Genomic DNA, 27,814 nt, shown 5'->3' with positions numbered 1-27,814 from the left:
GCAACGTTTTTGGGGATGATTCCTCTACCTTTGGAGATGATGCTTGATGGAAGTTCCCGTCCGGGGCAGGCGCACGTTCACGACAAGTGGGTCAGGGTGCTAGTATCCTCCGGATACAAGATAGAGTTTTCCTCTCCCCCCTCCAACTCGTTTTTTCCTTTCCTCTCCGCCCAAGGGAAAGACAGAGCCTTCCTTCGTGCTATTCACGCTCTCTTAAGGGACGGCGTCATCATTCCGGTCCCTCATCACGAGAGGTTCAGAGGATTTTATTCAAACCTTTTTGTGGTTCCAAAGAAAGACGGCTCGATGCGTCCCATTCTGGATCTCAAACTGTTAAATCAGTTCGTCACTGTTCGGCGATTCCGAATGGAATCTCTCCGGTCAGTGGTCGCTTCCATGGAGAGTTCCTAGCATCCATCGACATCAAGGACGTTTACCTTCACATCCCGATCTGCCCGTCTCACCAGCAGTTCCTGCGCTTTGCAATTCACGAGGAACACTTCCAGTTCGTGGCCTTGTCCTTCGGACTCGCCACGGCCCCCAGGGTCTTTACCAAGGTCATGGCGGCTGTCATGGCCATTCTCCACTCTCGGGGAGTAGTAGTGTTACCGTATCTCGATGACCTGCTCATCAAGGGTCCGTCCCTTTCAGCTTGCGAAGAATCTGTGGAGATAACCGTAAATACACTTTCACGCCTGGGGTGGAAGATAAACTTCGAAAAGTCTTCCCCGAAACAGACTCCGCAAATCTTTTTAGGAATGATCTTGGACACTTCCCACGGGTTGGTCATTCTCCCTCCAGAAAAGACGCAAGCTTTACAACAGGCAGTGGGAACTCTTTCCCGTCCAGCTTCTCACTCCATTCGTTTCAGCATGAGAGTCCTTGGAAAAATGGTAGCTGCCATGGAAGCAGTTCCGTTTGCACAGTTCCATCTGTGTCCCTTACACACCAGTTCCTGTCAGCTTGGGACAAGAACCCGTTCTCCCCGGACCGTCGGATCCTCCTGTCCCTGCGGGTCAAGCAAGCCCTCAAGTGGTGGACTCTGAAGTCCTCCCTGAATCAACGGAGGTCTTTTCTCCCAGTAAGATGGTTGATAGTAACCACCGATGCAAGTCTTCTCGGCTGGGGTGCTGTCTTTCGTCACCACACGGCACAGGGTCGTTTGTCAACCCAAGAATCACGTCTCCCCATCAACATCTTAGAGAGGAAACCCAGACCTAGGGCTTCTGGTTCCAAAGGAGCCAGGTCTCAGATCTACCCAATGACTTGTTGCGGTATCCAGCGGACGCCGACAAAGTAGGCGGCCGTCTACTTTCCTTCAGCCACACCTGGCTCGCGGTTCCTCCATTGGGCCGAGACCAACCATTCCTCCATCTCAGCAATTCACATCCACGGCGTGGAAAATTGGGCGGCAGATTTTCTCAGTCGCCAAGGCATTGCCTCAGGAGAGTGGTCTCTTCATCCAGAAGTCTGTCACCAGATCTGTCTTCGTTGGGGGACTCCGGATGTGGACCTCATGGCCTCCAGGCTAAACAACAAGGGGTCTCGATTCATTGTCCGATCGCGCGATCCATGCGCCATCGGAGCGGACGCCCTGGTGCTGCCATGGCACCGGTTCCCGTACATCTTTCCCCCCTCTTCCCTTGCTTCCGAGGGTCGTCAAGATGATCAGAGCAGAGGGAGTGCCTGTAATCCTAGTCGCGCCAGATTAGCCGCGCCAAGCATGGTATGCGGAACTAATACAGCTAGTCACCGACGTTCCCTGGCGACTTCCAGATCGCTCGGATCTGCTTTCTCAGGGCCCGATTTACCACCAGAACTCCAGGGCCCTGTCTTGACGGCATGGCTGCTGAATCCTGGATTTTAGCACAGGCTGGATTCTCTCCCGACGTCATCTCCACCATGATTAGTACTAGGAAGCCCGTATTCATCACAGCACCTGGAAAATATTCTTTTCATGGTGCAAGGTTCATGGTCGTTCCCCTCTGGTTTTCTCCATTCCGAGAATATTGCTAATCCGGGCTAAGATCAGGTCTCGCGCTTAGCTCGCTCAAGGGCCAAATTTCGGCCTTGTCAGTGCTTTTCCAACAAAGAATTGCCACCAAACCTCAGGTCAGGATGTTTATTCAAGGAGTCTCCCATGTAGCACCTCCTTATAGGAATCCATTAGAACCATGGGACCTTAACCTGGTTCTCGGGGCCTTACAAGAGGATCCTTTTGAACCGCTGCAGGACGTATCATTGACCATCCTCTCTTGGAAAGTTGTTTTTCTAGTAGCCATCACGTCAATCAGACGAGTTTCGGAATTGGCAGCTCTGTCCTGCCGTTCTCTGTTCCTGAACTTTCATCAGGACAAGGTGGTTCTCAGAACGTCCCTGTCCTTCATGCCCAAGGTCGTTTCCTCTTTCCATCTCAACGAGGAAATTGTTTTGCCTTCCTTTTGTCCGGCACCAGTCCATCGCATTGAGAAGGCCCTCCACACCCTGGATGTGGTTAGGGCGCCGAGACCGGTACATCTCACGGACTGCTCCCTTCCGCAGGTCAGATGCCCTGTTCATACTTCCTCAGGGGCATAGGAAAGGCCTAGCCACGTCCAAAGCAACGCTAGCCAGGTGGATTCGCTCTGCGATTCAGGAATCCTACCGTGTCAGGAACGCGCCCGTCCCTGCGGGGATTAAGGTGCACTCTACCCGGTCAGTAGGCACCTCGTGGGCCATTCGGCACCAGACCACGGCAGAACAAGGCTGCGACTTGGTCCAGTCTGCATACTTTTTCAAAACATTACCAAATTCATTCTCAGGCCTCTGCATATGCAGCTCTCGACAGATGCATCCTGCAAGCGGCAGTACCTCAGTCTTAACTCAGAGGTACATGGGGTATTAGCAGATGTATGCTCCCCACCCAGGGACTGCTTTAGGACGTCCTACTGTCTGTGTCCCCCAATGAGATGTAGGAGAAATAGGGATTTTTGTGTACTCACCGTAAAATCCTTTTCTCCTAGCCATTCATTGGGGGACACAGCACCCGCCCTGTTTAGCCTACTGGCTCATTTGTAGCATTCTTAGGTTTTGACAAAGTTCGTTACTGTTGACTGTTTAAGCTCCTACTGCTTTTTTCACTGAACTGGAGATGTCTCATCCAGCTGCGGGGTGTATACTGCAAGGGAGGAGTTAACTTTTTTCTTTCTGATTACTTAGTGTCCTCCTAGTGGCAGCAGCATAACACCCCACTGTCTCTGTGTCCCCCAATGAATGGCTCGGAGAAAAGGATTTTACGGTGAGTACACAAAAATCCCTATTTTGTGGTGTGCACCCAGGCGCACCGGACACAACCTGTTGCATTTTTGGTCCGTCCGACCGGTTTCAAAAAAACGCGTGCGCATGGAATGCAACAAAATAATACATTACAGCCTATGGGAACGCAGACGTGCGCATGGACAAGCGCACGTCAGCGTTTAAAAATCGCATGCGTTTTAAGAGTCAATATGGCTACAAACTGGTTAAAATGCATGCGCATAAAAAAAGCAAACGCATGCAAAACGCTTGATGCGTTTTTTGTATGCATTTGGACTGCGCACGCAGCGCAAAAAAAACGCTAGTGTGAAAGTAGCCTAAGCCGCTAATTGGTCAAACACTGAAAAAAGGCAAAAGCAGAGCCCAATGCAGCGACAACATGCTGGTGGTCAAGTATAAGGACAAGAGGGATATCCTTATCCTGACCACCATACACCATGACAACAGCTCCCTTAATACTGTCCGAGGTACAACGAGATCTCGTTGCCGAGATTTGAATCTCGTCCCCCGAGATCTCGGGACGAGATCTGAACCTGCGCTTGCGCCGTCCCCGGACCGGCGGCCATCTTCCCGACATCCATGTTCCCGGAGGCCACCGCAACATGACGGCGGCCAGCAAGGGATGTGCGGGGGCCTCGGGCTTGGAGGAAATGCCGGCGGAGCCGCCGCCCCTGCATCGGAGCACAGAGAGCCGCTACCCCTGCACCGGAGCACAGCCCGCTGCCACCACCGCACTACAGAGCCCCCCGCACCAGCCTCACAGGTTAGTACATTGCGACCATAAGACACCCCCCAAAGTGCGTCTTATGGTCCGAAAAATACGGTAAGTATGGTACAAAACATTGGCCATGCATTCTGTACAGATGGCACTGTACAATGTTTTTGTGCTGTTCCGATCTGCAGGCAATACGGGGACCTTCCTTCAGTTTCAGGAGGTAACGTTTGGCACTAAGGCTGGTGAGGGTCCCAGTGCTTCGGGAAAATGCTGACCTGGGACAATACAGACACCATCCATTTCAGGAGAGGTTCCCCAAACTACAAGGAAGGGAAAAATCACAGAAAAGGTGCAGAGTATGCGCCAAGAGGGGAATCAAAAAGGACACAATTTACCATTGTGAAACCTGGACTGAGAAACCTGGCCTTTGCATTAAGGATTGCTTCAAAGCACATCCACAAATTCATAAAATGTGGTTTTACCCTGTTGACACAACACACTTTCATAATCTGACTAGCTGAAGAGCCCGGCGCTGCCCGGGCATAGTAACTAACTGTGGTTAGTTATAACAAATTATTATCCTCCATCCCATAGTCCCGTGCCCATATACTTATCATACATATCCTCCATCACATAGTCCAGTGCCCATATACCCATCACACATCCTCCATCCCATAGTCCCATGCCTATTATACCCATCACACATCCTCCATCCGATAGTCCCATGCCCATATACCCATCATACATATTCTCCATCCCATAGTCCCATGCCCATATACCAATCACACATCCTCCATCCCATAGTCAACCATTATGACATCATAATGAGCGGCGGGGCTTGCAACCTATGATGACATCAGCGTCGCCATGGCAACCATTATGACATCATAATGAGGGGCGGGGCTTGATACACACTCCCCCCCCCCCCCCCATTATGTAGATAGGGGCAAAATTGTTTGGTGAATTGGAACGCACGGGGTTAAAATTTCGCCTCACAACATAGCTTAGGACACTCTCAGGGTCCAGACGTGTGACTGTGCCAAATTTTGTGGCTGTAGCTGCGACGGTGCGGATGCCAATCCCTGACATACACACATACATACAGTACATACACACATTGAGCTTTATATATTAGATGTACTCCACACAACTTACACATAACGCCACATTATAAATTCATACACCAGAGGAAAAAAAAAAAAAGCATTACAGTCAATAAGCCAGATTACTTACCGGTAATGCTCTTTTAATGAGTCCACGACAGCACCCACTTGGAGAGAGGGATCCGCCCATAGGAACAGGAAACCTACAGAGATAAAAGAGGGCGGTCCGCCTCTCCTCAGTTGGATTTCAGAGTACTCAGAGGACCGCCAATTATTAGGCCATTTTATTATCCAATATTCTAAATTTATTAATTTTACCACTAAGAAGGTGTATATACATTATGTTAACTTCTAGGGAGGGTTAGTGAACGGGTGCTGTCGTGGACTCATTAAAAGAGCATTACCGGTAAGTAATCCGGCTTTTTACTCTTCGCCACGACAGCACCCACTTGGAGAGACTTTCAGAGACCTTCACCTGGGAGGGACCACCGTGCCGAGGACCGCTCTACCAAAGGCTAGGTCGGATGAGCATGATAAATCAAGCCTATTGTGATTATAAAAGGTAGAGGGTGTAGACCAGGTAGCCGCCTTACATATAGACTCGATTGCGATGTCTCCTCTTTCTGCCCAAGAGGAAGCCATAGCTCTGGCGGAATGCGCTCTGATACCCTCCAGAGGATCTTCATTGCTCTCAGAGTATGCCAGACTAATCGCGTCTCTGATCCACCGAGACAAGGTACCCCTTGTGACCTCATCTCTTCTTTTGGCCCTGAAAGGAAATAAATAGAGCCCTACTCTTCCTCCAGCTACTAGACCTCTCAATGTATTGTAATACTGCTCTTCTAACGTCTAGTGTATGGAACTTTTCTTCTTCTGGAGTAGAAGGGTTACTAAAAAAAATGAAGGGAGGTGGATCTCTTGTGATCTATGAAACTTCCCTGCTACCTTTGGTAAGTATGAGGGGTCTGGTTTTAATATTAACTGATCCTGAAATGTCAACAGAAAGGGGGGTTCTATTGAAAGTGCTTGTATGTCGCTAACTCTTTTGGCTGAGGTTAGTGCAACTAGCAGTACTGTTTTAAGAGATAGGCGTTTAAGGGATATTGAGTCCAATGGTTCAAAAGGCGGACGTGTTAGGGCCTCCAGCACTAGATTCAAATCCCAAGGAGGAACTCTGGGTATGTGTACTGGTTCACGCCGCTCACAGGCAGAGATGAATCTGCCTATCCATCTGTTGCCTGCCACGTTATAACTATAGAGGGCCCCTAGAGCCGACACGTGGACTTTTAGTGTGTTAACCGATAGTCCTAAATCTTTCCCTTTCTGTAGAAACTCTAGGATTGCTGTTATAGGAATTTCTCTGGAATCAGGAGCTGTGTGAAACTCCAAGAATTTTCTCCACACCCTGGTGTAAATTTTTGTCGTAGCCAATTTTCTGCTTTGCAAGAGAGTATTGACTAACCCCTCCGAGAATCCTCTTGCTCTCAACATTTCCCTTTCAAGTTCCAAGCCGTCAAGTGGAGATTGTCCACTTGAGGATGGAAGAATGGCCACTGCGAGAGGAGCTTGGGGGTTGAAGGAAGCACCCAAGGGTCGGTCACTGACATTGCTTGGAGACAAGAGAACCATGGCCTCCTGGGCCAGAATGGCGCTATCAAGATAACTCGTGCCTTCTCCGCCCTGATCTTCCTGATCACCTGGGGTAGTAGTATGATTGGGGGAAATGCGTATGCCAGTTTGAACCGCCATGGGACTTGGAGGGCATCCAGAATTTCCAGATTGTCTGCCATTTTTAAAGAGGCGAATCTTCGCAGCTGCCTGTTCTCCCTGGTGGCGAAGAGATCTATCTCGGGAAGACCTCATAGTGACACAATGCGTGTGAATATTTGTTGGCTCAGGCACCACTCTCCTTGCCGAAGCGTATGGCGGCTTAGAAAGTCTGCCTCTGCATTGTCTCTCCCTCTTATGTGGATGGCCGAGAGAGACAAAAAATGTTTTTCGGCTAAAGACAAGATCTCTCTTGCAGAAGACATTAATGCGACTGATCGAATCCCGCCTTGCCTGTTCAGATATGCGACCACTGTGGTGTTGTCTGACAGGATCCTCACGTTTTCTCCTTGTAACTGCGGAAGAAAATGATATAATGCATGACTGACTGCTTTTAGTTCCTTCAAGTTTGATGAATCCTGATTCTCACTTATATCCCATAGGCCTTGGGCGAAGGTACTTCCCATATGAGCTCCCCATCCTGTGGGGCTGGCATCAGTAGTAATTATACGGGAGGGTGTTATCACCCATGGTACTCCTCCCGATAGGTTATCCTCCTCTAGCCACCATGCTAGGGAGGTTAGGACCGTGTGAGATAAAGTGATCTTTTTCCCCAAATTTCCATGGTCCTCAGCTTCCTCTAAGAGAATTTGATGTTGTAATTCTCTCGTGTGGAATTGAGCCCACCGAACTGCCGGGATGCAGCACGTAAGGGACCCTAGAAGGGACATTGCTTCCCTTAAGGATATGTGTGGGTTGTCTATTGTTGACCTGACCTTCGTTTTAATTGCTGTAATTTTTACCTGTGGCAGCAGACATTTTTGGCTTATGGAGTCTAGTTGGAGACCCAGGAAGGACTGAACTGACTGTGGCTCGATTCTGGACTTCTTGAAGTTTATTATCCAACCAAGAGCCTGTAGGGATAAGATTGCATCAGCCACTCGCTTATTACATTGTCTAGCCGAGTTCCCTATTATCAGAAAATCATCCAAATAGGGAACTATCAGTGTGTCCTTTTAGCGTAAGAAAGCCATTACCTCCAGCATCACCTTTGTAAAGACTCTTGGTGCGATGGAAAGGCCGAATGGCATGGCTGTGAACTGGTGGTGTCGTATGGTGCCCTCGAGGAAGACCGCCACTCAGATATTTCTGGAATCTGTAATGGATGGGAAGATGATAATAGGCATCCTTCAGATCCAGGCCTGCCATCATACAATTGGGAAAGAGGAGTTTAATTGCCGATCTAATGGACTCCATTTTAAATTTATGATTTACTACAAATGAATTTAGTTTCCTCAGGTTAATTATTGTCCTGAATGAGCCATCTGGTTTAGGTATCAGGAAGAGAGGGGAGTAAAATCCTCTCCCTTCCTGCCCTTTTAGGTACCTGGACCAAGACTTTTTTGTCCAGCAGACTGACAATCTCCTCCTCTAAGGCCCGCTGTTAGACTGGGGAGCTGAGGGATGTTACAATGACTGAATTACGTGGTACGTGATGGAATTCTAATTTTAATCCTTCCCTAATAATGCCTAGGACCCAAGGGCTGGCTGTGATTTTTTCCCATTCCTGAAGAAACAATTTTAGTCTCCCCCCTACTGGAGGGACCGGCTCCTTAGTTCCGATCTCTGCGGAAGGAGGATCCTCTAAACATAGCACCTTTGCCTTTTTCTTCTTTTGTGGCCCAGCGATTTTGATTCTCTGCTGGTCTTCCCCTGCCAAATGGTCGTCTCCTAAACGCCCTCCTATAAAACGGGAGAGGGGTTAGGGAACCCTTTTTTCCTTTCTTTTGCTTTTGTAAGGATTTCGTCTAAGGTTTTCCCAAACAAAAACTCACCCTCACAAGGTATGGCACATAGCTTTGCCTTGGATTGGGTGTCACTTTTCCAGCTCTTAAGCCACAGGCTACGTCTGGCGTTATTAAGCAGGCCTGCTGTTCTGGCTGCCATGCGTAGGGAATCGGCCGAAGCATCCGCCATGTATGCCGCTGCGCCCCGAATTAGTGGTATAGCAGCTCGTAGTTTGTCCCTGGAGACTTTTTGTCCTATCTGCTGGTCCAGCTGATCAATCCATACCAGCATAGAGAGAGCTGTGCACGTACTGGCTATTGCTGGTTTGAACGTGCCCGTAGCTGCCTCCCATGCCCTTTTTAGTGAGGCATCAGCTTTCCGGTCCAGTGGGTCTTTCAGAATCCCTGCGTCCTCCACTGGTAAGGCCGATTGTTTTGAGGCTGAGGCGACTGCCGCATCAACCTTCAGAACCTTAGACCAAGTTGACAATTCCTCATCGCTGAAGGGGTACCTTCTTTTTGACGCCGAGGGAAGATAACCTCTCTGGTCCTGCTTTTCCCACTCCTTTTTCACTAAGGCTTTTATAGCTGGTATAACAGGAAAAGCTCTCCTCCTCCTGTTAATCCCGCAAACAATCTCCTGTGTTGTCTGCGGTTCCTTAGTTTCCGTGCATCCCATGGTGTTTCTCACCGACTTCACCAAGTTGTCCATGTTATCTAACGAAAAACATGAATGCCCCTCAATATCAGAGGAAGATGATGATGTGGACGCATTGGAACTGTCCGAGACCACTGCTTCGTCCTCGTCCGTATCTAAGCTAACTGTTGCTGGCTTGTTAGTCTTAGTTTCCTTAGGTAGGCCGCCTGACCGGGTTAGGGCCTGTAATTCCTCCCTTATTATAGCCCTTATGTTATGAATGAGTCACCGTAGGAGGCAAAAGCAGAAATACAAGCTAAGTCCAGAAAACCAGAGAAGTTGGCAATCATCAGATTGCAGACCCCTGAACCCATCAACACAAACAGCAGTAGCCGTGGGGGGCTCCTACGAAGCCCTAGACCCCTCGATCACAGCCGGAGAATTACATAGGCCCAAAGAAAGAAAGGGGAAATCTAAACTGCCCCAGAGCAGACCCCAAAGCAATAGGCAGCCCCCAACATATAATGACAGTGAAGCAAGATGAAAATACCAACACAGACAGAAAGATAGTCTGAGCAAAGACGGGGCCCGCAACTATCTAGACAGGAAAGGACAGGAAGGCTGCTGTCTGCAATCTGCCAAAACCCTATCAAAGACATAAGCCAACAAGCTGATATGAAAAAGGCCCTGAAGCAGCTAGGCTTCAAAAACTAAAATCAGCACTCAGGTAATTTCAGAAGACAGAGCTAAATGAATTCAGCACACCCCAGCAGGGAATGGCAGAAATCCAGAAAAACAAAGCAAAACAAAGTCAAAGCACAAAAGCAAAAGGCCGAGCAGCAAACTTAGCTTTAGAGGAGCAGGAATTCAGACTGGTCTCCAAGGATCCCACAGAGAAATCACCCGCAGGGCAGAAGGGCATCGGCAGCCTTATATCCAGTCATGATCATCAGCCTCAGGTGTTTGATAATCAGGCTCACTACCTTTCTTTACCAGAAGAGGGAGTTCCTCGGGCCTCAGTAATGAAGGGGAAAATGAACTCACAACACCCTTGTATCTGTGGCTGATGTTGAAGCCTGCTTTGCTGTTTCGTTAATACATTTTTTGCACAACCTCTTTGTATAAGAGTCCGGTAAGGGACGCGTACAGAGGGCACATTCCTTATTTTTTGCTTTCTCCTTCCTCTTAGCCTACAGCGCACGAGAGAGAGAGAGAGAGAGAGAGAGAGAGAGAGAGAGAGAGAGAGAGAGAGAGAGAATTTAACAGCTTGATAGGCAGAGAGTCGTCCACTCACCCAGAGAAGCTGTAGGTACCAGCTCAGGCTGAGAAGGGGCTCTGCTGGCATGGCTTCTATCCGAGGAGCCACGACGTTCTTTAGCAGCCGCTGTATCACCTGCCTGGGGATGCGTGTCCTGTCTTGGGGAAGACATGCTTGCACGCTTTATCCTTATCCCCACCGGTTTATATAGCCCCTTCTATACCTGGTACCTCCCTCCTCCCAGGTGCGCCTGCCTGCGGCGCCACTAATCTTCAACCGGCCTGCAATACAGCCGCCGACGCCGCCATATTAAACACCTTTTTTTTTTTCTTTGGAGGGGGCAGGGAGTGCAGCTCCAGTTCTAATCTTGCGCGGTTCCGCGAGACCGCGCATGCGCTTTACAATGAGGAACCTCCGGTAACCTGGAAGTTCCTCCTTACCTCCTGGCAGCGCTGCCCATGAGGACGCTGAAGCCCATGAGGACGCTGAAGCCCCGGGACGCCAGAGACCCCCGTTTCCTCTCGGCTCTGCACTCCCACACGGACCGGGATGGCTGTATTCCAAGATCCCGGTGACGTGTATCCACATAAGAAAACTCCCGGTCGGCTCTATCCGGAACCGGCGTTTCTTCTTGCGCTGCCGCTATCTCAGACGAGGGGGGAGCCGGATTCCAGTACTCCCCCGACGCTGCTTCTGGACCGGAGCCCCTGCTGTTCGCATGGACACTGCACAGGCGGTTCCTTGGCCCAGGTATGTCTCTGTAGAGATCCTGCGGTTCCTTTAGGAACAGGAAACCAACTGAGGAGGAGAGGCGGACCGCCCTCTTTTATCTCTGTAGGTTTCCTGTTCCTATGGGCGGATCCCTCTCTCCAAGTGGGTGCTGTCGTGGCGAAGAGTAAAACCATAACTAAACCTCCAGCTAATTCCTTGATGGGTGTAGTTTCCATAAATGGGGTCACTTGTGGAGGTTTTCTGCTGTTTATAAGCATCAGGGGCTCAACAAAAGCAACATGGTGTGCGCTATCAATTCCAGCCAATTTTGTGCTGCAAACAATTCACGCTCCTTCCCTTCTGTGCACCCAAACAGTAGTTTCCCTCCACACATGGGGGTCAGCTTAGGCCGGCTTCACATTAGCGTTTCTCAGATGCGGACCTCCTCCATGAAGCTCCGCCCATTGCCGCACCTCCTTCGGTCAGCTCCGCCTACGTCCGCATGCATCCTGCGTACCTATCTTTAACATTGGGTATGTAGGCTGTGCAAATTTATGTGGATGCGTCCGCATGCATAGTTTCCAAAATGTGATGACCCGCATCGAACGCAACATGTTGCAATTTTTGATGCGGTCACCGCATCGTCAAAACAACGCATGTGGACGCATCCACACGGCCTGCGTACCTAATGTTAAAGATGGGTACGCAGGCCGCATGCAGAGCTGACCGGAGGAGGTGTGACAATGGGCAGAGCTTCAAGGAGGACGTCCGCAGCTCTGAGAAACGCTAGTGTGAAGCTGGCCTTACTCAGGATAAATTGCACAAGTTGATTCGTGAATTTTTTCCTGGTACCCTGCAAAATTTGGGGCTAAAGTAACCTTTTTGTGGGAAAAAGTAAAAATGTTCATTTCTTCCTTCCACATTGCTTTAATTTCTGTGAAGCACCTGAAGGGTTAATAAACTTCATGAATGTGATTTTGAGCACCTTGGGGGGGTGCAGATTTTAGAATGGTGTCACTTTTGGGTCCTTAAAGAAAAATTGTAAGTTTTGTTGGGAAAAAAGAAATTGACAAGCAACTTTTAACCCCTTAATGACCGCAGCTTTTTTCGGTTTGCGTTTTTTTGCTCCCCTCCTTCCCAGAGCCACAACTTTTTATTTTTCTGTCAATATGGCCATGTGAGGGCTTATTTTTTGCGGAATGAGTTGTACTTTTGAATGACATCATTGGTTTTACCATGTTGTGCACTAGAAAAAGGGAAAAAAAAAAATCCAACTGTGGTGAAATTACAAAAGAAGTGCAATCCTACTTTTTTTTTTTTTTAAACTAGGTTCACTAAATGCTAAAACTGACCTGCCATTATGAATCTCCAGGCATTACGAGTTCATAGACACCAAACATGTCTAGGTTTTTTCTTAACCAAGTGGTGATAAAAAATTCCAAACTTTGTTAAAAAAAAAAAAAAAAAGTGCCATTTTCCAATACCCGTAGCGTGTCCATTTTTCATGATCCTGGGTTGAGTGAGGGCTTATTTTTTGAGCACAGAGATGACATTTTTAATTATACCATTTTGGTGCCAATACAATCTTTTGATCGCCCGTTATTGCATTTTAACAAAAAAAAAAAAAAAAAAAGTTTAATTCTGGTGTTTAATTTTTTTTTTCGCTACAGCGTTTAGTGATCAGGTTTATCCTTTTTTTTATTGATAGATCGGGTGATTCTGAATGCAGTGATACCCAATATGTGTATGTCTGATTTTTTTTTTTATGTTTTGAATGGGGCAAAAGGGGCGATTTGAAATTTTTTTTTTTTTTTTTTTTTTTACATTTTTAACTACATTTTTCTTTAACTTTTGGCCATGGGGGACTAGAAGCTGACACAACCCAATCGGCTCTGCTACATAGAGGCGATGGGCAGATCACCTCTATGTAGTATAATTGCTCACTTGCTATGAGCACCGACCACTGGGTGGTGCTCACAGCAATCCGGCACTGACAACCATAGAGGTCTCCAGGAGACCTACGGTTGTCATGCCGACACACCGATGACCCGCGATCATGTGATGCAGGTCACCGGTGGGTATTTCCGGCGCGATTGCTGGAAGCGCTTGTTAAATGAGTTTGGTAGCAGCATTTAACGGGTTATTCAGCTCGGGTGGATCGCGATTCCACCCGTGGCTGTTCCAGTCACATGTCAGCTGTTCAAAACAGCTGACATGTCCCGGGAAAGATGTGGGCTCACCACCGGAGCACGCATCAAAGGAAGGGAGTCTGACAACGGTGTACTATTAAGCCTGATGTCGGAAAGGGGGTAACCCTTCTAACTACCTAACAAAAGAATATAAAATGTTTAAAAAATTGTGCTGATTTAAAGTAGACATGTGGGAAATGTTATTTGTTAACTATTTTCTGTGGTTTAACCCCTTGATGGAGCTTTTCTCGGTTGTGTTTTCGTTTTTCGCTCCCCTTCTTCCCAGAGCCATCACTTTTTTATTTTTCCATCAGTATGGCCATGTGAGGGCTTATTTTATGCAGGACGAGTTGTACTTTTTAACGACACCATTGGTTTTACCATGTAGTGTACTTGAAAATGGGAAAGAAAATTCCCAGTGCGGTGAAATTGCAAAAAAGTGCAATCCCACACTGCCATTATGATTCTCCAGGTCATGAGTTCATAGACACCAAACATGTCTAGGTTCTCTTTTATCTAAATGGTGAAAAAAAAAAATCCAAAAGTTTGCTAATACAAACTAAAAAAAAAAAAAAAAAAAAAAAAAAAAGCACAATTTTCCGAGACCCATAGTGTCTCCATTTTTCGTGATCTGGGGTCAGCTGAGGGCTTATTTTTTGCGTGCCAGGCTGTCGTTTTTAATGATACAACTTTTTTGCAGATACGTTCTTTTGATCGCCTTTTATTGCATTTTAATGCAAAGTCGTGGCTATTAAAAAAATTTAAAAAAAACCCCGTAATTCTGGCGTTTGATTTTTTTTCGCTATGCCGTTTAGCGATCGGGTTAATCCTTTTTTTATTGATAGATCGGGTGATTCTGAACACGGCGATACCAAATATGTGTAGGTTTGATTTTTATTTTGATTGGGGTGAAAGGGGAGCGATTTAAACTTTTTTTTTTTTTTTTACACTTTTGGCATGCTACAATAGCCTCCATAGGAGGCTAGAAGCATGCCATACTTGACCGGCTCTGCTACATAGAGGCGATGAGATGGTCGCCCACATGTAGCAGAAATACAGCATTGCTATGAGCGCCACCCACAGGGTGGCGCTCATAGCAATCTGCCGGCAACAACCATAGAAGTCTCTATGAGACCTCTGGTTGTCATGGCAATGCGCCGCTGACCCCCAATCACGTGACCGGGGGTCGGCAATGCACTCATTTCCGGCCGGGCGCCGGAAGTACTAGTTAAATGCCCACTGTCAGCGTTTGACAGCGGGATTTAACTAGTTAATAGGGGTGGGCGGATCGCGATTCTGCCCGCGCCTATTGTGGGCACACCAGCTGTTTATAACAGCTGACATGTCGCGGCTTTGAGGTGGGCTCACCGCCGGAGCCTACCGCAAAGCAAGGGACACTGACCGCTAATGTACTATCCCATCAGCGGTCAGTAAGGGGTTAAGGGCATAAAAATTAGAAGTTTGAAAACTGCAAAATTTCTAATATTTTCACAAATAAACGGAAAATAATATTGTCTTTACCAGTAACAAAGTACAATGTCACAAAAAAAACTAAATTTCAGAATCAGTGGGATCCGTTGAAGCGTTCCAGAGTTATTACCTTCTAAAGTGACAGTGGTCAGAGTGGTAAAAATTGGCCTGGTCAAGAAGGTGAAAACAGGCTGGGGGTGGGTGAAGGGGTTGACACCGACAGATATTCAATTCTACATCGCTAAAAAAGTATTTTTCAAGTAGAGTGCTGGGTGTGTAACATCAATGTGTTACTATCCCTGGTGCAGGCTCGCATGTGACAATACAACGGACACAATGAGGTGCTCCCGGGTCAGTGTGCTTCTGTGTAAGGTCGCAGAAAGACGGACATATTACTCGCCCGGGATCGCATCGTAATCCTTGGACTAGCCAGTAGCTCTCCTGACCGAAGTGAGACCGCATAGATTTCTATGCAGCGCTCAGGTCATGAGAGGGGATGCGGCCATCTGACTGTACCCTGGGGGGCATCCATGTAGTGTATTGGGAGTAACACAATCAGAAGCTAACCCTGCTCACCTGGATCAGAAGTAACAGCATGGTCAGATACTTCTCTTTCATTGGCCCAATGATCTTCAGCACAAAGTTAATGAGGGTCAAATTACTGATCTCCATGAATTCTTCATCGCCCTGATATCGTCTGGTGTCCACAACACAAAGAACCTCGGCAACCTAAACATAATGATGGGAAGGAGAGGACATAAATCAGGTACTGGCAGAGCTCACTGCATGGTGCAGATGAATGCACAGCTGTAGTTACCTTTATGACAAGAGATCCTGTTACTGACAGATGTTTGATCTTGAATTTGGAGTAGCTCATATTCAGGTTTCCTGTGCTGTGGTCAAACCTGAAGAAATATACAGGGAATAATGGTGGCATGTGCTGTATAAGGGGATGCTCCTCTGTGCTGGATACCACTCGTATCTTATACCTGTGTGTAACAAGCTTGTGTATACAGTTTGGGTACAGTCCATATGATGGGTACAGGACCTCAGCTCTCCACACACATGGTGAGAGTAGTGTAGCTGACAGACACCGGACTGGTCCATTATAAGTCAATGGAGAAGAAAAAACTAATATAGTCTTAGCTATGATGATCCACTATGAAGAGTTAGGTTTATCATTCATCACTGGTGTACAAATGGAGATTGTAACACCAGTGAGACCAAGGACAGGGTCACACGAGCGTATCAGTGTCCATAACTGGACTGCAACGCCCTGACCTAAACTCAGTCTCATAGCCAAACATAAGAGACCCCCAGTCAGTTTGGGCATTGCAGTCCACATTCGGACCATCAAATTCACTCATGTGAACCTGGCCTAAAATGCGATATTCTGTCACAACCTCTCCTGTCAGTGCACATGATCAGAGGAGAAACAGCTGCGCCTCCCAAAATGATGGGGTTAACTATAATAAAACGAGTGCACCAGGGATGAAGTGTTACCTCGGCAGGCGATGACGTGGACAAGGAATGATGTGCAGTAACTGTGGCAATGAATACAAGAAGTTCAGTACTTGAGGAATGAAGAACAGCAGCATAGTTTTACTGAAGTGTCCGATGATTCCAACCACAGCAAAAGTCATTCCAGCAAAGTAACAAAACGTGTCACCAACAAAGACTCGGGAAGGATACCTGGGGAAAGTGGACACAAATCTACATAAAGGCAAAAACACTCCAGAGCCACATACATCAAATATCAGGCTTAGGGAACCTTTAAAGGGACTGTCACCACATGTGACCTATATAAACTATTACTATGGGCCTACAGGCTATAGCCTGATGAGAACAGTCCTCCCTGTGTGTCTCATATCAGATGTGGCGTTGCTGAGAAATCCTCTTTTATCACTTTATATAAGTGACATCTTCCAGACTCCAGGGTGGATGGTGCCTGAAGATAACTCTGCCCCCAGAGAATATTGTACATTAAGGGGACGATACCAGTGTGATGTGTAATGGTTCCCCAGTGTGAAGGCCACTCTCTGCTCTCACTGCAGAGCTGTGTGGGACCATACCTGACATATCTGCAGCTTCCTCTCGGCTTCAGTTTCCGGGCAGACAGGGCTGCAATACTGTTGCAATACAGCAGAGCTGTGAGAGCTGCAAAAAATGAGTTTGTTACTTGTCTCACACTGGTGACTCCCTCTTCATGTATAATAAGCTCTGGATGCAGAGTTATCTTCCAGGAAGTGTCCTCCCCGTAGCCTGGAAGAGGTCATTTATATAAAGTGATAAGTTGATTTATCAACACCACATCTGATATGAGATACACAGGGAGGACTGTTCTCAGCAGTCTATAACCTGTATGGCCATACTAATAGTTTAGACAGGTTGAATGTGGTGACAGAGTCCCTTTAAGTGGTTATAAAGTAGTAACATTCATTTTTCAAGCAGCTTCATTTGGAAATCGCCCACTCTCTATAGTTGTAAGAAGATGGTGGAGCTGCAGCATAACACTTTGGCAAGATGACCATTGAATGCCACTTCAGGAAAAAGACCACTTAAGTTTTCTTACAGCAACTTAGCCTAGGAAAACCTTGGTGGGTCTCACTGAGGTCTTAAGACATCATGTGTGTCTTCCTCCTCAAGATTTAAACCTAGGCCAAGAGGGAGATAAATGGAGTGGCTGGTTGTGCTCCACTCAATGTCTATGGCACAGATGCCTGCAATGCTCAGCCTCTTCAAGCCAGTGGTAGGTCCCACACTGATCTCACATCACCAAGGCTGAGTACACCGCGATGGCCACTACATGTTGACAGCCAAGCTCGGCAAGTAAGCACTTCCGTCTGGCGCTGCCGACAACAGCTGAGTGTCGGACCCCAGCCAGACATCGATGACCAATCCTGAGGATAAAGCATCAATGTAGAAGTAATGGACAACCTCTTTAATAGCGGTCTACAAATATCTGAAGGGCTGTCACAGAGTATAGGGATCATCATTATTCTCATTTGCACATGGAAGCACGAGAAGCAATGGAATGAAACTGAAAGGGAGAAGATACAGATTACATATTAGAAAAACTATTTGACAGTGAGGTTGAACAATGAGTTGAACAGGCTGCCACGAGAGATGGTGAGTTCTCCTATAATGGAAGTCTTAATCCAGAGTCTGGACAACATCTGTCTGGGATGATTTAGTGAATCCTGCTTTGAGCAGGGGGTTGGACACGACGACCCAGAAGGTCCCTACCAACTTAGAATTGAATATTCTCTAGTATTTTCACTGAGGTCTCTCCACACCCAGAGCATAATAAATGTATGGTTTTAAAAATATTCATTCTATTAACCTCTCCCCTGTCCTCATCTTCCCTGCACAGCTTCCGGTCCAGTCTTTAGCACATCTGGTGTTAACTAGTCCTCACCAAATAACATCATGGGGTGATGCAGGACATGACATCCCGAGGTCTAGTCAGCACCGGAGGAGAGGATGGGAACTGTGAAGATGAAGAACAAAGGTCTGAAGAGATGACCAGAACTGTGATGACTGGGTGAGAGGAGAGTCATTTTTTAACCCGTTCTAGCCTCTTTTAAATGCATCAAAATGGTGACTATTGGTATTTTTTTTTTATTTATATAGCGCCATTAATTTCATGTTGCTGTACATGGGAAGGGGGGTTACATACAAAGTTATAGATATCGTTAACAGTAAACAAATTTACAATGACGGACTGGTGCAGAGGGGAGGGGACCCTGTCCTTGCGGACTTACATTCTACGGGATAGTGGGGAAGAGACAGAAGGTTGGGGGTGCAGCAGCTCTGTGATGAGGCGGCAGCTCAGGCGGTGGTGAGGCAGCAGAATGGGCATTGCAGGCTGTAAGCTTTCCTGAAAAGATGGGTTTTCAGGTACAGGACATAATACATGCGTGTACACAGCCTACTAATGCTCTGTCTGGCTTTGGTTACTTTTTATGGTGAGAGTTGCATAGCATGCTGCAGAATTAATGAAAAAGACATTCTGCACAAAACTTGGGGTGAAATTCAAGGTCAAGTCAACAAGAATAATTTACTTATTTCTGCTTGGCACCCTTCCAGCTAATAAACGAAAATGTGAAAATAGAGGGGGAAGGTCCCTGGGATCCCCCCTTGCTCCTGTAAGATTTTCTGCTTCAAATGAAATTCTATGGAGAAAATCCACACATAAAACTTAGCGTATCCACAAGAAAAATTAAAATCTTGCAGATTTGAAACAGGCACCACATGTGAGTTTATTCTTCAAAACTAAAAAGCACAGTGGGCAGGAGACGTCTATAAATTCCTTCCACTTTCCTACAACTGTAAGATTCAGCGGTTTTTTTGTGCAACAAAAACATGCAGCGTCAAAAACTCATTGTGGGAACTCAGCATAAACCAATACAGAAAACTTCATCAATCATTTCCAATCCTAATCAGACTTTGCACTTTCTTAAAATGCGTAGTGCAAGTTATAGAGAAAACAGCTCTTACCAGTTATGGTACATCAATCCCAATGTGGTGAAAAAGAAAGGGATAATAAGGTAGAGGGAGAAGAGATGGTCATCACGGCAGTCACCTGGAAAGCAGAAAGGGAGGTGAAAACGCTGGAGGCGCTGGGAAGTAACAAGCACCAAAAACACCGAAATATACAAACATGAGATGGCAGGAAAATGGCAATACATGAAAAAGCTCAGAAACCTGGGAAAACATTCCACCCTTTGAAGGGTTATTTTCATGTTAAATATTAGAACTAACAATAGGCGGTGAGAGATAAAGTAAGTTTACGATTACTTACCATTTCTATACGCCTCCGTTCTCCTTTATGTTTCTTTCTGCCTGGAAGCAGTGGCAGTTAGACATCAGCACCCCACTATTGTGTTGTGGGGGTGATTAGTGCACAAACCAAAGAGCCCCTGGTAGTGTGCTTTAAATGCCGCTATCATTTAAGACAGGGTTCCCCAACTCCAGTCCTCAAGGCCCACCAACAGGTCATGTTTTCAGGATTTCCTTTGTATTACCCAGCTGATAATTGCTTCACCTGTGCAATACAAGGGAAATCCTGAAAACATGACCTGTTGGTGGGCCTTGAGGACTGGAGTTGGGGAATCCTGATTTAAGAGATTGACTGCAGCGTTTAAGTGGTTAACAGCAGCGAGAGGAGCTCAGCTCCATTTGCTGCTGTTCAAGGTCAATCTCCTGAGCCTAAATCAAAGACAGGGACCCGACATGTGAGGTAATAGTACGTTATCTGGTGTGAAGGGGCTAATGTGGTCGAAGGGTTAAATATTACTAAAGTGGTCTGACTGGTAAACAAATCTCACCGATCAGCCACAGCTCCCGCCGTTCCAAGGTTTACACTACCTGGACCTGTGTCGATCCATGAGAAATGCCACCTCTGCCAATCACTAGATAAGGCAAGACACCACTCTGCCCAGTGATTTCCACTGTGTCAAAACTGTTAATATTGTAACCAGTCAGACCTTTTCCTGCTCTTTTATGTCTTGTAATTTCAGGTCTTTTTCAGAAAGGAGATGTAACAAAAGATCGATGCTACGTGTGAGATGACATTAAATTATGGTTTTAACTTTGGACCATTAAAAAAAAAAAAATAAAATAAAGGCACCCATCAATCAGGAAGCGCAATCATTTGCGGCAATAATAGTGAATTATAAATATATACAAGCATGGTAATAATGGTTAGTGGTTATCTTCAAAGAGCCAGGATACCTTTATATAGTTTTCCAGGATTTTTTTTGCATGGCTTGGGCTCTATAGGAGTTCTATCATGGCAGACACTGGGGTAGGGAGACCTTCAGTAATCCCCTGGCTGACATGGAAACCAGTCGGGACCCTGCTGTGGCATTGTGCCAAGGACTAATGGCCGACAGGAGGGATGGGCACATGTCTAAATGCTGCTATCATGCTTGACAATGGCATTTAAAAGTTTAAACCGCAGCGACAGGCGCTAGCTCTGATTTCATCAGATACTCTTCGGTGACGGCTATGTAACAAACCTGTATTGTATGGAGCGGGCTCAGCCACTGAGTCAGCTCACCCGCTCCATATAGTGATGGCGTACGGTGGATTGCTATCCTTCTGGACTTCCCAAGCAATATTTTTTCCTGCAATGTTAGCTAAGGTTGTTTCGCTGTCCAATATTTCAGGGGTATGCAACCTGTGGTCCATGATTATACTGTGAGGCTCCTGCCACGAGACGAGCACTGTAATGGGGTATTGTGAGGCTGTATAAATTGTAGTTTTAACATTTTAAAGAAGCTGCTGTCTTGTTATTCCTGGTAAGGCCATGACTGGCATTCTCTCTTTAGTGCTCAGATTCCTTGAGTCCTGTACAGTACTGCTTAGACCGTGCAGCAGGCAAAACGTGTGCATCAGTTTTAGGAAGAGTTCTGATTTATAGCAGTATATGAGACATTTGTGGTGTATCTCCAGGATGTGTGTCTCTCTATTATAGTTTATGGGAGTTCCAGAACACCCTCTAACGCATATAGCCCCAAGTATGTGTGACCCTTTCACCTCCTGTCCTGGAGTAGGGAGCTCTAAACACATGAAAAAGTGAGACTACCTCCTGTACTCACAAGACCCCCCAGTACTCACCATTCAGTTCTGCAATATTAAAGATGATTATAGAACCAGCAATGACCAAAGACTGACCGGCCTCCAGACCGTTGATTCCAGCCAGGATATTGATGGCATTGGTACAGAAAACTGCTAGCATGCCCATGTACACATAATACAAGATGCCTACGAAGGGAGAAGATATATAACAGAGCTAATCAGAATAAAGAAATATCTAAACTGTAAAGCAGAGAAAGGAATAACTTGAGTGCTGATATCCCAGGAATGTAGAGTGGTCATACTCTGCTCACACTGATTGGTAAGTATCTGGTCAGTAGTTGTATCATGTCACAGATGTCAGAAGGTCACAGAGCTCGGACTGCCACCAGTCATCGACAGGACTAAATTAACTCATACCAATTTTCATTTAATTGGAGGGATATTATAAGAGTGTTTCCCAATGCAAAAGTCTGCAGCTTCCTCTAAGGGAAGGTGGGGTGCACTGGGCACTCCTGCATAGCATAGTCAATCCATATTGGCGCAGCTAACCAAAAGGATACGGTTACAGGGCTATCAAAAACATGGGCAAGGAAAGCAACAATTTTTTGCTAAATCCACAGCTGCTCTGATGGTTTTTGTTTATTTGGCTGCAGTCTGACTGCTGATAACAGTCAAGTCCTGCAACCAATTATTGCAATTATTTTTGTTACAAAACCATTGGGAGGCATCAATTAATTATCCTGAGCTGTGCCAGAGCACAAGAAAAAGGGCAATGGCATGTTGCACAGCTCTACAGGAATCCTAATAGGAGGGAAGCAATAAAAAAAGAATTTCTCCCACTATGCCTCCAAATCTGCAGTTCTGGTCCCATGTTAATAGAACTGAAAGAAATCCCTGCCCAACATTACATCTATAGGTATAATTATCACACACACAATTATGCAGGTGAATAAACTTACTTAAGTCCACATGAAGCCCGAGGATCGGCCTGAAGGGTTTGGGCACTACAATAGTAGTGTTGCCAAACGTGGTGAAGTAGACCATCAGTAACGGCAGCGACGCTGCTGTGGGTAACAACAGCTTATGTCGCCAGCGTAGATTTAGGACGTCATCAGCAAAACCAAGAAAGATCATGCAACAAATGGCAAGAAGCGATCCAATAAGGGCCACAAACTGGAAAAAGACATAAAAATCTTAGTACAGAAGCCAGTGATGAAGGAGGTAGGTGATAGCTCACAGAAGACATGGAGCTCTGACGAGGGGCTCTGGCTTTGTCATGGAACAAGACAAATAAAGATCAAATTTCTATACTGAAAATCTTCCACGAAAGTAGAACACGAGTGCCTGAGGCTGGGCAGGCGAGGCCCACACACTATGTAGGGCAGGCCGTGGATTTACTAAGCTGTGGATTTACACCATATCTTAACACACAGGGGAGGAAAAGCAATGGGTCTCATGTGTCACGAGCGCCACATCTATACATAGGTACAGAAACAGCCCCCCCCCTCCCACAGCTTCCTCCGTAACTTTATAGCCCTTTAAAAGTAATGGAGGGGATTTTCACCCTTGCAATACAAAGTACTGTCCACCTACGCATTACCGTAAAGTTAGCCAAACCCACCTATATTGGGGGTCTCACCTGACAGTCTGGGGTGTATGGGGCCTCACAAATCTCTCAACAGAGGTGGTCAGTGGAATTTCAACAGTCAATGTTTTTGCTCCATGCAGAGATAATCGTAGAGAACATAAGATCTGAGTGTTTCTGTGCAGGGGGGAGTTGGAAGAGGAAGAGTCATCAATGGTTCGGCTAACAGCTGCCTAATGTGTATGGACCCTCATCTCCTATATCATTTTACCTCCTGATAAATGAGGCCAAGGGATCACATGGGTTAATGACACAAAGTTAGCAATCAGTATAAAACAATTGTGAGAACTACAATAAAAAGGTGTCAGGCTACAACCTATGTAGGATGGTAATGGCAGCCTAGATAGTCAGTAAAAACACTGGAAAAAAGGAGAAATGAACCGAACAAAAAGTCCAGAATCAAAGCAATTGCTATATAGTTTATTCCAAAAGCAGGGTGGTAACAAAACGTACAAGGAGGAAGGGGCGCGCGTGCAAGGAGTATTCAGTTATTTTCAACAAAAAAAATACGCAGTCACACATCATGCGAGCCAATTCAGACATGTATATATACTGCACTGTAGATATTGACAATGCTTAGGAATTAGATGGAATATAGCAAATATTGTATACTACATTATGTATCTACGACATTGCATGTGATTCAGGTATACAACTCCAGTAAATACATGGTGCAGTGATCCTAGAAATAGAATATGGTAAAGCAATAATGTGAACTACACTTACAACACTTAGATAATCAGGGGACCCCAGGAAGCATGGACCCACCCCGACGCGTGTTTCCGTGTTAACCTTCGTTACTATATTCCATCTAATCTTGAAATTATTTGACTACTCCATTTACACTTTGCATGTGCTCCTCTTCCTTCTTGTACGTCTTGTTACCTCCCTGGTTTTGGAACCAACTACAGTGGGGGAAATAAGTATTTGATTCCATGCTGATTTTGTAAGTTTGCCCACTGACAAAGACATGACCAATCTTAAAATTATAGACTGTTCATGTCTTTGTCAGTGGGCAAACTTACAAAATCAGCAAGGGATCAAATATTTATTTCCTTCACTGTATATTTCTAGCAATTGCTTTGATTCTGGACTTTTTGGTCTGTTCCCTTCTCCTTGTTTTTTCATCATTTACATCATGCGGAGGCATGCCCTGGAGTCAGGGATCATATATGTGCTTATAAAATGGTAAAATAATCTCACCTCATGATGGGGAAACGCTTTACACTTCTCTTCAATGAAACAACTCAAAAATGGCACTGGAATGAAGAAAAACAGGATGAGCAGGAACACCGCGCCGCTGATCACTCCTTGTGACTCTGGGCTGTGGAAACAAGAAGTGAAGAACAGCACAATCACCAATTGTTTGTTACATCAGTCAGCATGGTAGTCAGTTTAGAAAAAAAAGATATGAAAGAGTGCCTGGTATTTTAATTTCTTTTTCCAAAATCAGTAGTACACAAGAAAAAGAAAAGTTCTTATCAGAGAAATCCACTTTAGTTCTCAAAATTCTCAATTCACATGTAAATTTGTCTTCAGTGAATACAGACTTTCCCATTACAGACACAGGAGATACAGCTGGTGCTCATAACGTTCTATGAAGAACTGTAAGTGATGTTTCAGGAGAACTTGCAGCAGAATGTCTGTGTCCTCCTTCAGCTCCTGCCATCTCAGTAATGGGACAGTTTGCCTTGATTGAAAACCCATTTTATCCATGAACTGAGAAGTAATCAGTCCAAGAGGAAAAAGAAGCAGATTGCTCTAACAAGGATATTACACAGATGCTTATTATCATGTGCACCATTAATTTATGAAATAAAAAAAGAAATCCTTATAGCTTCGGTCTTACAGCTTAGAGACTAAACAACTGACATGAATTGTAGTCTCCAGCCTAAGCCCCAGGAGCGCCCCCTGTGCTGCTGATGTACACTGCTGTATGGGAGGACGTTACTGTCTGCACAGGGCCCACATAATGAAGCACAGCATCATGGCATCTGAGCTGCAGACTGGACGGCACTGCTGTAAACATACAGTACTCCTCCAGCACACAGGAGAGCCCAGAGACTAGTCATCCAGCCCCACAGAACAGTGCAGCCCAGTGCAGACCCCCAGCCCCTACATAGTCAGCCAGCCAGCCAGACCAGCCCTAGAATCCTCCAGCCCGCAAGTACAGCCCCAGCGCCGCACAGACCCTCCCCGGCACACGGGATAGGACAGCCCCAGCGCTGCACAGTCCCCCCCCCCGGCACACGGGATAGGACAGCCCCAGCGCTGCACAGTCCCCCCCCCCCGGCACACGGGATAGGACAGCCCCAGCGCTGCACAGTCCCCCCCCCCCGGCACACGGGATAGGACAGCCCCAGCGCCGCACAGTCCCCCCCCCCCGGCACACGGGATAGGACAGCCCCAGCGCCGCACAGTCCCCCCCCCCCCCGGCACACGGGATAGGACAGCCCCAGCGCCGCACAGTCCCCCCCCCCCCCGGCACACGGGATAGGACAGCCCCAGCGCCGCACAGTCCCCCCCCCCCCGGCACACGGGATAGGACAGCCCCAGCGCCGCACAGTCCCCCCCCCCCCGGCACACGGGATAGGACAGCCCCAGCACCGCACAGTCCCCCCCCCCCGGCACACGGGATAGGACAGCCCCAGCGCTGCACAGTCCCCCCCCCCCGGCACACGGGATAGGACAGCCCCAGCGCTGCACAGTCCCCCCCCCCCCGGCACACGGGATAGGACAGCCCCAGCGCTGCACAGTCCCCCCCCCCCGGCACACGGGATAGGACAGCCCCAGCGCTGCACAGTCCCCCCCCCCGGCACACGGGATAGGACAGCCCCAGCGCTGCACAGTCCCCCCCCCCGGCACACGGGACAGGACAGCCCCAGCGCCGCACAGACCCTCCCCGGCACACGGGACAGGACAGCCCCAGCGCTGCACAGTCCCCCCCCCGGCACACGGGATAGGACAGCCCCAGCGCTGCACAGTCCCCCCCCGGCACACGGGATAGGACAGCCCCAGCGCTGCACAGTCCCCCCCCCGGCACACGGGATAGGACAGCCCCAGCGCTGCACAGTCCCCCCCCCGGCACACGGGATAGGACAGCCCCAGCGCTGCACAGTCCCCCCCCCGGCACACGGGATAGGACAGCCCCAGCGCTGCACAGTCCCCCCCCCCCCGGCACACGGGATAGGACAGCCCCAGCGCTGCACAGTCCCCCCCCCCGGCACACGGGATAGGACAGCCCCAGCGCTGCACAGTCCCCCCCCCGGCACACGGGATAGGACAGCCCCAGCGCTGCACAGTCCCCCCCCCCCGGCACACGGGATAGGACAGCCCCAGCGCCGCACAGACCCTCCCCGGCACACGGGACAGGACAGCCCCAGCGCCGCACAGTCCCCCCCCGGCACACGGGATAGGACAGCCCCAGCGCCGCACAGTCCCCCCCCGGCACACGGGATAGGACAGCCCCAGCGCTGCACAGTCCCCCCCCGGCACACGGGATAGGACAGCCCCAGCGCTGCACAGTCCCCCCCCGGCACACGGGATAGGACAGCCCCAGCGCTGCACAGTCCCCCCCCCCGGCACACGGGATAGGACAGCCCCAGCGCTGCACAGTCCCCCCCCCCGGCACACGGGATAGGACAGCCCCAGCGCTGCACAGTCCCCCCCCCCGGCACACGGGATAGGACAGCCCCAGCGCTGCACAGTCCCCCCCCCGGCACACGGGATAGGACAGCCCCAGCGCTGCACAGTCCCCCCCCCCCCGGCACACGGGATAGGACAGCCCCAGCGCTGCACAGTCCCCCGGCCCTGCACACTGCTCCTCATGCACTGCACAGTCCTCCAGTGCAGCGACGTACATTTCCTTCTTGCTCGGCTTGTTTAGGTCCACCCCGCATAGTCTGGCCGCTATGAAATGATTCTGGAAGGCGGGGATCAGAGCCGCCGTTGCCAGGCCGCCCAACAGCGAGAAGAGCACATTCACCAGCAGCGGTATAGCCGGCATCTTCCCCGGGCTTGCACCACAACACTTCCGGCTTCCCCAGCTCAGCGCTGTCACTGCTGTAGTGTGGAAGACACGTGCTCCATCCTGTGATTGGCTGGCGAGAGGGAAGGGCGTGTTCTGAATTAAAGTGACACAACTGTGGCGAGAGCCACAGAGCAGAGCAGCGCTCCCCCTGGTGGTGGGAGGAGGTACGTTTACAGACAGCTGGATGGTGGATGCGCCATTCCATCTAGTCACAGTGGTCATTTTCCTGGTATTTGCACTTTAATCCTAGATTTCCTTGCTGTCACCATCGGAGACCCTGTGTGAGATGTAGCAATGGCGGGTGCACTCCTGAATAGGGGAGATGCCATAGTGCTGTGGTACTGGACGCAGACGTGGCTCTCAATGTGAGAGTGGTGCGGTGATGGCGCAGACAACGGGAAGAGCTCACCCATTCCCTGAGAGGCTGAGACATAATGTGTGGAAGTGTCCAAGGGCCCAGGTGCAGCGAGGAGGCAGGTTCGGGTCTTGCCGGTTACACCACAGTTTTGTGGCACTGACACCGCTTGATGGGTGACACGGAGCATCACAGTGAGGCTAGGGTCACATTTGCGTATATGTGCGCAGCGTATCATCTGCATGCCAACGCAGCGGTTTTTATCTGC

The 27,814-nt window shown here is 48.1% G+C and overlaps 1 protein-coding gene across 3 annotated transcripts in view; it reads right to left on the bottom strand.

The window, feature by feature from the left end:
* Positions 1-27,255, bottom strand: part of DPAGT1 (dolichyl-phosphate N-acetylglucosaminephosphotransferase 1) — a 33,911-nt gene extending 6,656 nt beyond the window's left edge. Inside the window, exons 1-8 of one of the 3 annotated variants that reach the window (XM_073566473.1) lie at positions 27,022-27,254; positions 24,365-24,485; positions 22,476-22,689; positions 21,556-21,702; positions 19,432-19,516; positions 16,435-16,623; positions 15,749-15,836; positions 15,508-15,660 (exon numbers count right to left, since the gene is read on the bottom strand). In XM_073566473.1, coding sequence (XP_073422574.1) covers positions 15,508-15,660; positions 15,749-15,836; positions 16,435-16,623; positions 19,432-19,516; positions 21,556-21,702; positions 22,476-22,689; positions 24,365-24,485; positions 27,022-27,167 — 1,143 coding nt within the window. In that variant the 5' untranslated portion in view covers positions 27,168-27,254. Of the gene's footprint in view, positions 1-5,242; positions 7,236-7,682; positions 7,794-7,916; positions 11,032-15,471; positions 15,661-15,748; positions 15,837-16,434; positions 16,624-19,431; positions 19,517-21,555; positions 21,703-22,475; positions 22,690-24,364; positions 24,486-27,021 lie in introns of those variants that run through there. The other 2 variants (XM_073566474.1, XR_012230533.1) reach the window with 2 other exon arrangements.
* Positions 27,256-27,814: the final 559 nt, after the last annotated feature.

This window comes from Dendrobates tinctorius, unplaced genomic scaffold (genome assembly GCF_039654945.1).
Source record: "Dendrobates tinctorius isolate UK_male_01 unplaced genomic scaffold, ASM3965494v1 ptg000018l, whole genome shotgun sequence".
Classification (NCBI taxonomy): domain Eukaryota; kingdom Metazoa; phylum Chordata; class Amphibia; order Anura; family Dendrobatidae; genus Dendrobates; species Dendrobates tinctorius.
Note: the sequence above shows the minus strand (reverse complement) of the source record. Positions and strands in the feature narration are given on the sequence as shown.